The sequence below is a fragment of the Lycium ferocissimum genome, chromosome 4, assembly GCF_029784015.1.
Source record: "Lycium ferocissimum isolate CSIRO_LF1 chromosome 4, AGI_CSIRO_Lferr_CH_V1, whole genome shotgun sequence".
Classification (NCBI taxonomy): Eukaryota; Viridiplantae; Streptophyta; class Magnoliopsida; order Solanales; family Solanaceae; genus Lycium; species Lycium ferocissimum.
The window spans coordinates 44787667-44800100 of record NC_081345.1 but is presented as its reverse complement, the minus strand read 5'-3'; the positions used below and the strand labels follow the sequence as shown (position 1 = coordinate 44800100).

Below are 12434 nucleotides of genomic sequence, written 5' to 3'. Positions count from 1 at the left end.
GGAAAGTAGTTTTGCCTTTATAAAATCTTGCAGGATCAGATGTTCAAATTGATGCAGCAGTTGGAAAGTACTGTGCCACACTTCATTTGTTGCATAAAACCGAACAATAAGCAGGTTCCTGGCATGTACAATAATGATCTCGTTTTTGAGCAGCTCAGAAGCTACGGTCTTCTTGAGGTTGTTAGGATCTCTAGGTCCAGGTATCTACTAGGATGACACATCAAGAATTCTGTAAAAGGTGAAATATGTGCTTCTCGCTTTGCTGCTAAGTTTCTCTTTTGAATGCTTTGTGACTTATACAAATGTGGTTATATAGGTACAGCGTCCTTCTTCCAGAAAACCATGAATGCAAAGATCCATTAAGCATGTCAGTTTCCATTCTGCGGCAGTTTGATATCCTTCCCGAAATGTACCAAGTTAGGTATACAAAGTTATATTTCCGGGCAGGACAGGTATGTTTGTTGGTTTTTTCTTAGTTTCTTAAGTGTACCTATGTTTTCTTTCTTTACGAATTGATTGCCAAAGATCATTTACACAGATGCACCCTTGTAGCTTATTTAATCACAAATATATAAGCAAATAAAAATTGTAATGTCTCTTAAGATTTAGTTACATCGTGAAAGAATCTCAGATTTAGAAGCACATTTGACTTCAAAACATTTCTGCAATTAGTCCCATGATATTAGAATAATGAGAAATGAAGAAAATATGCTAATAATTACCCAAGGGTGTGGCCTAGTGGTCAATGAAGTGGGAGAGAACCATGAGGTCTCGGGTTCAAATCCACGAAATGAAAACACTAAGTGATTTGTTCCATCCGTCTGCAGCCTTGGTGGACGAGTTACCGGTACCTATTGTTGGTGGCGGGTGGCGGTATCCCGTGGAATTAGTTGACGTGCGCGCAAGCCGGCCCCGACACCACGGTTGTAAAAATAAATAATTTTCCTATGATAAGTATGGCTAATTTGGACTTCTAGTGAGACAATGGTTGTGCATGTTACTAAAATCATTAAGCATCCCTTAATTTCCGTAGGGCACACGGGCACCCGACCTCACTAGGGGCCGAGCGAACCCGGGGTATTTTCGTAATACACATAATCATACTTCGGGCCCGCAAAACATGTCAAAACGCAAGGAAATTTTTTTTCGGAAACAAACATGCCTTTCATCTTTTCAAATCAAATAAAACTCGTAGTCATAATTAATCGTAACATAACGCATACCGATATATCGCTACATAGCCGATTACAAAACAAATGGCAGTTAATAATGTATAACAACATATCGGCTCGCTTAGCCACATAAATCGACATATTACATACATGACCCCGTCGCAAAGTCTCTAACATAACCCAAATACCAACATAAATGCTCTGACCCTACAAAGACTCCGGAAAAAAAGCCGGAGTTCGCCAATCCAACCGGAACATCTTCCACTAGAATCCTCTTACTCATCCGTACACCGCGCATATGAAACGTGCCCCCCGACGAGTGGGGGTCAAGTACGGAGTATGTATCGAGTATGCAAAATAGAAATATACAATATGCCAAATCGAGCCATAACGAAATATATAGAAAGTGAGTACATATCCAAAATACCAAAACGTTTACTTATTAATAATATTTTTCTCAAGAAAACGAACTAATAGAACCAAAGTCACACTACATACCGCGGTCAAATACCTAAGAGATACAAAAGACAAATATGCAATATCGCAGGAACATCACCGCGGTCAAATGGTTCGCAATATTGAAAGACATACCGCGCTCAAATACATAAGGAATATCACGTAACATCATATGATAACTGGGACATATACCAGCGGCCGAAACCGGACGGTATCCCGATAACGACATACAAAGCATTATTACAAACCCAATAGAATAAGGGAGCGTACTACTATTTCCAACCCATATATAATAGTCAATTCAAATTGCGATCCGAATGTCCCTCGAAAGCATATCAAGCCAAACTTGAAAATCATAATCCATATATATATAATGATAATAAATAATTAAGCGACCTTTCAAAAATAATCTCGATCCATATATAATATAATAATCGCGAACGTAAACACGTTTCGTATTTAGGAATTAGTACATCATATATACAATATAATAATCGTCCTTATGTGTAATGTATTATCAAACTCAATAAAGTAGTTATATATAATCATATTTGAAATATGGAATAATCATTACAACATTTTCTTCAAAAATTATATAAATTATAATAATCGGGACCCACGGACGGGTGTATATAGACCCGAGCCATGTGCCCGCCTATGAAAAACATACTCATCCTACATCATACAAACTCCTACAAAATTTCAAAGCAATCCGAGCCTTTATGCAAAAGATATGGCATTCAAAAATTATGGAATTCTTTCATACGAACTTTTTATGCATCATTCATTAGTCAATCATAATGGTTCATGTTTCATCAAATCATACATAGGAGTGCCAAGGAATATATATAAGGATTATAACATGCTCGGAACTCGAATCTTAGGATTTACCTCAAGGCTTATAATCTTTCATATTGAAAACTAAGGACATGCCAAAAGAAAGAAGGATTAGACTTTACATACCTTTAGCGTTTAGTCGTATTATAACTTGTACTTGCTGCCCAATAGCACTTATCCTATATCAAGATATCAAGAGCTACAATTAGTCTACAAAGGAATTTAATACGCATTCTGACGCTCACAACCCCTTTCAAACATTTAGACGACGTTTCGTTCGCATTCAACCCAACTAGTGCTACAAGCTAACATTGCTAATCATTCTTTCTTATATCATTCCAAACTTGTTTAACATGACTTTAGGGGACTTTGGACAGCTTGCACATCATTCAAATCAGTCCCAAACTCACGGCCAAACAACACACACAACATTTCCATTCTCATTTAGCAATTTTTCCATTTTAACTTACAACGACAACAACACGTTTACAACATTACTTATACAAATATTTGGAACTGTTTTAGCATCATATTTATTCTTACAACAGCCCACAAACCATTTCAATTTCAACTTGAATCATTAAACTTCACTTTCACTATACATTCATAACAACAACCAACATTCAAAATACACTAGTCTACTCCTTTCATCAAAACAGTCCACGGTTTGGGATTGTTTTGCTACTTCAACACAATTCATTTCTTTTACACCTTAATTCACATTTTCAATATGCATACAATACACCACAAGGTCCATAACAACAACAATTAAAACTTGGCACAAAACAGTCCGCAATTCCCCCTAAAACAGTCCCCTTACACGGCTTCAACACCATTCCAACAATTTCATGATTTTTATCCATTTATCCATACTACAACACATTCAATCCATTTCCAATATATGTACTAGAAGATTAAACATGATTCCATTAAGTCTACAACACAAGACCTCAACTTCAAGAAAAATCATTCAATACTAACCTTACAACATATACATTCAATTCATCACAAAACTATGAAAGATTTCAACTCCTATTGAAATGCTACCCTTCAAATTCCTTCTTGAATTTCAACACTTTTCTATTCCAACAACTACTACACGTTCTTATGCACTTTTCTAAGGGTCGAAACACTTGTAGAAAATATATATATATTTTTTTATCAACTTGGAGAACTCAAATCTGGTGAGCTATAGGAGCTTGTATGTCATGTTTATGGTTTCTCTTTCACTTGAAACTTAATGGTGAATGTGTAGAACACTTTAGGGGTTTAATGGCAAGAAAAATAGAAGGTCTGGCCGTGCAATGGTGGTGGAAATGCCATGGCTGGCCGTGGCTCTCTCTTTCTAGGGCTTGAGAGCTTCTCTCTCTAAGTTCTAGTTGGTGGGATTGGGAAATGAGTTGTGCATGCTACTTTGGTCAACAAGGAGACCATTTTGCTGCCCAAGAAGGTCTTACACGTTCCCCCAATTAAGCATGGGCAAAAATCTGATTTTTGTCATGTGTTTGTGGGGCCCACACGGCCACTAGTGAAAAATTTGTGAACATTTAAGTCCTAATACTCAGCCCAACTTGCATCGTCCATATCTCCTTACCCCGATATCATTTTGATGAGCGGTTTGTTGCATTGAAAACTAGACTCGATGAACTTAATTTTAGGCTTTTGAAACACCTTAAAACTCATTATATACTAGGAGATATGCCTCCTACAACATAGGCTAAAATCGGGTCCGAGATTTTACTGAAATTGTTCCGATTCATTTCGTTTAACATCTTATCCTCTTCCAACCTCATGTAACCTCTTATACATACATATACACACTTATATACATCAATAAAAATCCATATACACGTCTCGAAGGGTCCGGAGAATCACAATAACCTTAAACATAACCAGTAACTCACGAGCTTCGACGAAACTCCAATCGCAAAAGTATATTCATATCTTTTGTCCATCCTATATATCATTACTAATAATCTCAAATACTTTAAAAGGTCACTCACATTACCTCATATACATACTCATAACGCGATTTCAAATCCTTTAGGTTACCATGTCACCTCGGGATACTCAAGGCAACCATATATATATAATGATATTCTTACTAACTCGATTAACTTTCCTTGAACCTTCTTAACTCATTCTTTCTTGTTTTAATACAAGTAGCACGGATTATTATGGAGTGTAACATTCTTCCCCCCTTAGGAACATTCGTCCTCGAATGTTACATTAGTGTTGTATAGGCATACTTAACCTTTTACCCTTCCTAGTAAATCTTATGCTTCACTACCTCACAGCCTGTCTTACCAATACATTTGCATCCGTCACAATTCATTTTCCTTTGTACTCTCATCTTAATCACACTACTACTTCTTTTACTATAAACTCGTCATAATTTATCCCTGCTTATCAATTCAGTCGGTACCTTGCTATAACACTTTATCAAGATTATCCAGCCTTTTCTAAATCATCTCTTAGTATCATAAACCCTTTCCAAATTCTTCTTTTTACCATATCGATATCGGCTTCCTAATTACTATTACCATCGATTCGGCAGTCGACTTATTTCTCGATGTCAGCCGTATTGGCAACTTAGTCAAATCATATCCTTACTATTGACACAACCTTTCAAAACATATTACAAACCTATATCTCATTCTTTTTTTCTATTTCTGGGAAAATTTGGGCAGAGTTTTCTCTGTACTTCTTACTATCCCAAAAATTTGCACGCAGGAAATACCAACATGCCTCACAGGGCCAACATTTATACGTATAAATCATATCGTATCATAGCCACACAAAGCTCCCAATATCAATAACAATATAAAAATGATGAACATACCTCGTATGCCCAACTCAAATCGCACCCGTTATACTTTCTTTTCAATTTTCAACTTTACATTTCAATCATACTTCCATACCTTACTCGACATATACCTTTCGTACCTTTGCTTACCTGCGTACTTTGGAACTTCCAATATCATCAATCACTTTCTTCTGTCGATGTCGTTCTTCAACTGAAATCAAATGTTAGTATAAAGAATTTCATTTCCTATGACTGAGCTCTATCGCACGATCTGAGATATGAAAGAAAGGTAACACCCTAAATGTCCTGTAGCCTCCTGTTTATAGATGTGGTGCACAACACAACGATAAACAAGACTCTACGAGACACGACTTTGCGTACAACCCCTAGGACGAACTCAAGCCTCGATACCAATCTGTCACACCCTAATTTCCGGTATGGCATGATGGGCACCCGACCCTTACCTAGGGCCGAGCGAACCCGCAGACTTTCGTAATACACATAATCATACTGGGCCCGCAAAACATGTCAAAATGCAGAAGGAAATTTTTTTCGGAAAACAAACATGCCTTTCATCTTTTCAAATCAAATAAAACTCGTAGTCATAACGAATCTGTAACATAATGCATACTGATATATCGGTTACATAGCCGATTACAAAACAAATCTGCAGAATAATGCATAACAACATATCGGCTCGCCTAGCCGCTTACAACTGACATATTACATACATGACCCTGTCTGCAAAGTCTCTAACATAACCCAAATACCAGAACATAAATGCTCGGACTCGGCAGCACTCCGGGAAAAAGTGGAGTTCGCCAATCCAGCTGGAACATCTTCCACTAGAATCCTCTTACTCATCTGTACACCTGCGCGGCATGAAACGCAGCCCCCCGAAGAAAGGGGGTCAGTACGGAGTATGTACTGAGTATGCAAAATAGAAATATACAATATGCCAAATCTGAGCCATAATCGAAGCGGAAATATAGAAAGTGAGTACATATCCAAAATACCAAAACGTTTACTTATTAATAATATTTTCTAAGAGATACGAAAATAGAAATATGATAATCACTAATGCCGGTCAAAATGGTTCGCACTATCACATCAAAACATACCGCGTCCAAATACACATAAGGAAAATCAACACGCGTCAAATGATCTGACCGGCGGCAATAGCGACAATGCCAAATAGGAACGTATATCCCGATCCATAAATAATGGGATATACCCACCGAGGAACGTACGTATCATATAACGATCCATTATATAATATAATAAAGCGTACTACTATTTCCAACCCAAGGAAATAGTCAATTCAAATTTTCTCCGAATGTCCCTCGAAATATATATATAATATAATAATCATAATCCCGTATCAAAATCACATCCATATATAATATAAATAATTGCGACCTTTCAAAAATACGGCCCGATCCATATATATAATATAATAATGCGATTCGCATTTATCTAATTAGTACATCAAAGCTACAACCGAAATCGTCATATATAATGTGTCAAATGCGTATTATCAAACTCAATAAAGTAGTTAAAATAATCATATATAATATAATAATCATTACAACATTTTTTTCAAAAATTGTCTAAATTACACCAACTACGGGAACGGAAGAAACGTTTCGCCTATGAAAAACATACTCATCCTACATCATACAAATCCTACAAAAATTTAACAATCCGTGACTTTATGCAAAAGATATGGCATTCAAAAATTATGGAATTCTCTAAGAACTTTTTGTGCAACATTTGGAAAACATCATTCATTAGTCAATCATAATGGTCATGTTTCATCAAATCATACATAGGAGTGCCAAGGAATATATATACAGGATTATAACATGCTCGGATTTCGAATCTTAGGATTTTCCTCAAGGTTCATAATCTAGCCTATTGAAAACTAAGGACATGCCAAAAGAAAGAAGGATTAGGCTTTACATACCTTTAGCGTTTAGTCGTATTATAACTTGTACTTGCTGCCCAATAGCACTTATCCTATATCAAGATATCAAGAGCTACAATTAGTCTACAATGGAATTTAATACGCATTCTGACGCTCACAACCCCTTTCAAACATTTAGACGACGTTTCGTTCGCATTCAAACCAACTAGTGCTACAAGCTAACATTGCTAATCATTCTTTCTTATATCACTCCAAACTTGTTTAACATGACTTAGGGGACTTTGGACAGCTTGCACATCATTCAAATCAGTCCCAAACTCATAGCCAAACAACACACACAACATTTCCATTCTCATTTAGCAATTTTCCAGCTTTAACTTACAACGACAACAACACGTTTACAACATTACTTATACAAATATTTGGAACTGTTTTAGCATCATATTTATTCTTACAACAGCCCACAAACCATTTCAATTTCAACTTGAATCATTAAACTTCACTTTCACTATACATTCATAACAACAATCAACATTCAAAATACACAACTTACTCCTTTCATCAAAACAGTCCACGGTTTGGGATTGTTTTGCTACTTCAACACAATTCATTTCTTTTACACCTTAATTCACATTTTCAATATGCATACAATACACCACAAGGTCCATAACAACAACAATTAAAACTTGGCACAAAACAGTCCACTAATTCCCCTAAATCAGTCCCCCTACACGGCTTCAACACAACTACAACAATTTCATGATTTTCATCCATTTATCCATACTACAACACATTCAATTCATTCCCAATATATGTACAAGAAGATTAAACATGATTCCATCTAAGTCTACAACACAAGACCTCAACTTCAAGAAAAACAGTCCAATACTAACATGCAACACCATATACATTCAATTCATCACAAAACATATGAAAGATTATTCTACCTTGTCACTCAATCCTTCAACCCTATTCAAATTCACTTCTTGAATTTCAACACTTGTTCTTGCTATTCCAATAAATGCTACACGTTATTGTACACCTTCAAAGGGGTTAAATTGCTTGAAAATATATATATATTTTTTGATCAACTTGGAGAACTCAAATCTGCCGTGAGCTTTTAGGAGCATGAATGGCATGTTTATGGTTTCTTCTTCACTTGAAACTTAATGGTGAATGTGTAGAACACTTTAGGGGTTTAATGGTGAGAAGAAAAATAGAAGGCTGGCCGTTTTATGGTGGTGGAACAGCCATGGCTGGCCGTGGCTCTCTCTTTCTAGGGCTTGAGAGCTTCTCTCTCTAAGTTCTAGTTGGTGGGATTGGGAAATGAGTTGTGCATGCTACTTTGGTCAACAAGGAGACCATTTTGCTGCCCAAGAAGGTCTTACACGTTCCCCCAATTAAGCATGGGCAAAAATCTGATTTTTGTCATGTGTTTGTGGGGCCCACACGGCCACTAGTGAAAAATTTGTGAACATTTAAGTCCTAATACTCAGCCCAACTTGCATCGTCCATATCTCCTTACCCCGATATCATTTTGATGAGCGGTTTGTTGCATTGAAAACTAGACTCGATGAACTTAATTTTAGGCTTTTGAAACACCTTAAAACTCATTATATACAAGGAGATATGCCTCCTACAACATAGGCTAAAATCGGGTCCGAGATTTTACCGAAATTGTTCCGATTCATTTCGTTTAACATCTTATCCTCTTCCAACCTCATGTAACCTCTTATACATACATATACACACTTATATACATCAATAAAAATCCATATACACGTCTCGAAGGGTCCGGAGAATCACAATAACCTTAAACATAACCGAACTCACGGAGCTTCGACGAAACTCCAATCGCAAAAGTATATTCATATCTTTTGTCCATCCTATATATCATTACTAATAATCTCAAATACTTTAAAAGGTCACTCACATTACCTCATATACATACTCATAACGCGATTTCAAATCCTTTAGGTTACCATGTCACCTCGGGATACTCAAGGCAACCATATATATACAATGATATTCTTACTAACTCGATTAACTTTCCTTGAACCTTCTTAACTCATTCTTTCTTGTTTTAATACAAGTAGCACGGATTATTATGGAGTGTAACAGAATGAATTTCCTGGTGTATCGATTTTCTGAACTTCTATCATGGCGACTTGTAGATTGCTGTGCTGGAGGATGTCAGGAAACAAGTTATGCAAGGCAATCTCGAGGTGCAGAAGTGCTACAGTGGTCATCATGCTCGTCGTCACTTCCATGAGCTTGAAGGAGGAGTGATCATACTCCAATCATGTAAGGCAGAACTTTTTGCTGCAGTTTGTATTTTACAATGTTGTTCAACCTTCAAAGTATCTATTAATGAGCAAAATTTTCTCTGGCCAGTTCTATTTGTATACTCCCTCTATCCCAATTTATGTGAAGGTGTTTGACTAGTCACGGAGTTTAAGAATGAAAGGAACACTTTTAAAACTTGTGGTCCAAAATAAGCCATAAATATTTGTGTGGCTAGAAATCAACTCATTAAGGGTAAAATGGGAAGTTTTAAGTTATATTGTTGCTAAATATAGAAAGGTGTCATTCGTTTTGGGACTAACCAAAAAGGAAAGAGAGTCTGGGGTGGAGGGAGTATGATTTTTTTTGTTTCAAAATTATTTAGTATGACTTCAAGTTCTTGAGAAACCAGTGATTCCATATCCAATCTCTTTTCTCTCATTTCTTTCTTCCTTCCTTTCCTTTTTAGTGGAAATATGTTTGCACTGCTGAAAGTTCCTCAAGTAACCGATGACATGGAATTTTCTAGAATTTTTAATTCAAGATTGTTTATTGTTCTTGGTGATATGATGTCAAAATATTTTCTTGTAGTTGTTCGTGGTGAAATTGCTAGAAGGCAATATAAGGTTTCTCTGGAGTCCGAAACGAAAAGTTGCTAACAAAGAAAATGATGAGCAGCTGCTGGCTGTTGTGCAGATACAATCAGGTAAAGTTTTTCTTGGCATCTACATTTATGATATTCAAAGATGGATTTATCTGCATAACTTTTCTTTTCTTGCAGCTATTCGTTGCTGGTTGGCTCAGAGGCATGTCAATCAACTGCAGAATTTGAACAAGTTAAATCAAGACAGAAAGACTTCGGAGGTGAAAGTTAAACCATCCAGAAAGACTTCAGAGGTGAAGGTAATTTGTTTGGTAGAGGATCATCAATATCTTTATGTGCAAGCTCTCTTGCGGCAACTTCTATAATCTAGATGGTCCCTAGCATGAAACGGTTTATCTTTCTACTAAAAGTTTTTCCTTAAGTTCTATTGTAACTTGTCTTCTTTCTTCATTCAGAATTGTAGTATCTGCTTCAGGATTAATATCTTTAAGAATTTGGTGGCCTGTTGCGTGAAGCCAGTTTTAGGTATCTTTTCCCCCTTTTTTCAGACAAGCAAATCCAATTTTAGGTGTTTCTGCTACTTTTCCTGAATGAAAAACAAAAAAAATGTTTCTTAATGTTTAATCCTTTCTCAAGAATATGAAATACTAAGTCTTGAAATTTTTGAGTGTTTGATTCTTTAAATTAGAAGGTAAAAAAGTGGGAGAAAAAAATGAGTCTTTTTCAATGGATAGGAAGGCCCTTTTTTGGTTTAGACCTTAATCCTATGGCCCAATCTGCAGCCCCAAAAATTAAATTATGTAGTAGCCAAAAGGAAAGAAAAATGACAGTAGGTGAAGAGTAAACGATGGATCCCAAACTCCTTTTCTAACTGCCTGTGGCTGTCACTCAAAGTGAAGTCTAATAGTAGTTACTAAATTGCTGAGGACAAGATTGATTCTGTAGTAAGCTCAGTTTTTTTTTTTAATCTCAGCAGGACTTGCCTGCAGAAATTTTACCTTCTGTTGTAGAAGACCTCGAAAGGCAGGTTATGGTGGCTGAGGCAAACCTTGAAGAGAAGGAAAAGGAAAATGCTGCCCTAAAGGAGCATATAAATCAATTGGAGTCCCGATGGTCAGATTATGAGGTCAGGATGAGATCGATGGAGGAGATGTGGCAAAAGCAAATGGCATCATTGCAGGTTAGTAATATCAATGGAGAACTTTTGGTTAGCATATAGTGTTCGGTTGAGGCTTGGGTGCTTTTTGTTAATATGCTCATCTGAATTCTAGAGCATCTAGTCATTATGCTTCTTCAACATTGAACAAACATATCTTCTTGTCCCGTGGAAGCACCAGTTGTGGGAGTAAAAGAAATAAATCTGAGCAGTGATATATAGAAAGAAGTTTTTGTTCAGAAGTTGATATTTAGGCAGTCGACGTTATTTTAATTAGCTTTTGGAAATTGAGTTTTATGCACATGGTCTCAATAGTCCATATACATGAACGATAAATTTGCTAACGTCTTATACATCAAATGCTTTGCTAAATCAGGCAAGTTTAGCAACAGCCAAGAAGAGTCTCCTTGTTGACAATCCTGCCGGTCACCCTGGAAAACTCGAAGGTTCCCCATCTCCTTGCGGCTATGAATCTGAAGAAACAATAACATCTATGGGGACCCGCACTCCTGGGGGCAGCACTCCTATAGAATATGCTAGCAACGGTAATAGAGAGATTAATGGCGGTTTATGTGTAGTCAATTACCTTAACCGGGAGTTTGAGCTGCGAAAACAAAATTTTGATGACGAAGCCATGGCGATCACTCAGCTGAAGTCAGAGCAGTTACATTCTACTAATCCTGCAGAAGATTTTCGAAGACTGAGACACAGGTTTGAGGAATGGAAGAAAGATACAAGGCTCGGTTAAATATAAAATTTGACCCATAAATTTATATTTTGTAAAAAGAGACCCATAAGTTAGTAGATATTTTTAACAATTACTCCCACCAACCTCATTAACTTCCACCAACCTTTATTTATGTCTACCAACCTCATTACTATTCATGTTAAATTTTTGTTTTTATTGAACTAAAGTTTAATCAATTGATGTTGTATTTTTTAGAAAGGTAGTAGCGTATTAATTTTGTTATGAACTATGACTTGCTCGTTTGGTAAGATTATATACAAATTGGGAATGTTTTGATAGTTTTACAACTTGTGGGGTTTTTATGTCTATAAGAAAAGATACAACTTAAGATATCCAAATTGCATGTCCAAACATGGTTTGAAACCATGGTTTCAAACCATGTCCAAACGGCTCTTTAGTTTCCAATTGTTCAAATCGTTCGTCTTTTTATCAAAAGCTGGTAGCT

At 36.4% G+C, this 12434-nt stretch overlaps 1 protein-coding gene across 1 annotated transcript in view; it reads left to right on the top strand.

The window, feature by feature from the left end:
- LOC132054094 (myosin-2-like) overlaps nucleotides 1–11989 on the top strand; it is a 13192-nt gene extending 1203 nt beyond the window's left edge. The window contains exons 2-8 of the mRNA XM_059446160.1: nucleotides 34–200; nucleotides 317–452; nucleotides 9373–9525; nucleotides 10073–10187; nucleotides 10263–10384; nucleotides 11059–11265; nucleotides 11618–11989. Of these exons, the coding sequence (XP_059302143.1) occupies nucleotides 34–200; nucleotides 317–452; nucleotides 9373–9525; nucleotides 10073–10187; nucleotides 10263–10384; nucleotides 11059–11265; nucleotides 11618–11989 (1272 nt within the window). The remainder of the gene's footprint in view (nucleotides 1–33; nucleotides 201–316; nucleotides 453–9372; nucleotides 9526–10072; nucleotides 10188–10262; nucleotides 10385–11058; nucleotides 11266–11617) is intronic.
- Nucleotides 11990–12434: the final 445 nt, after the last annotated feature.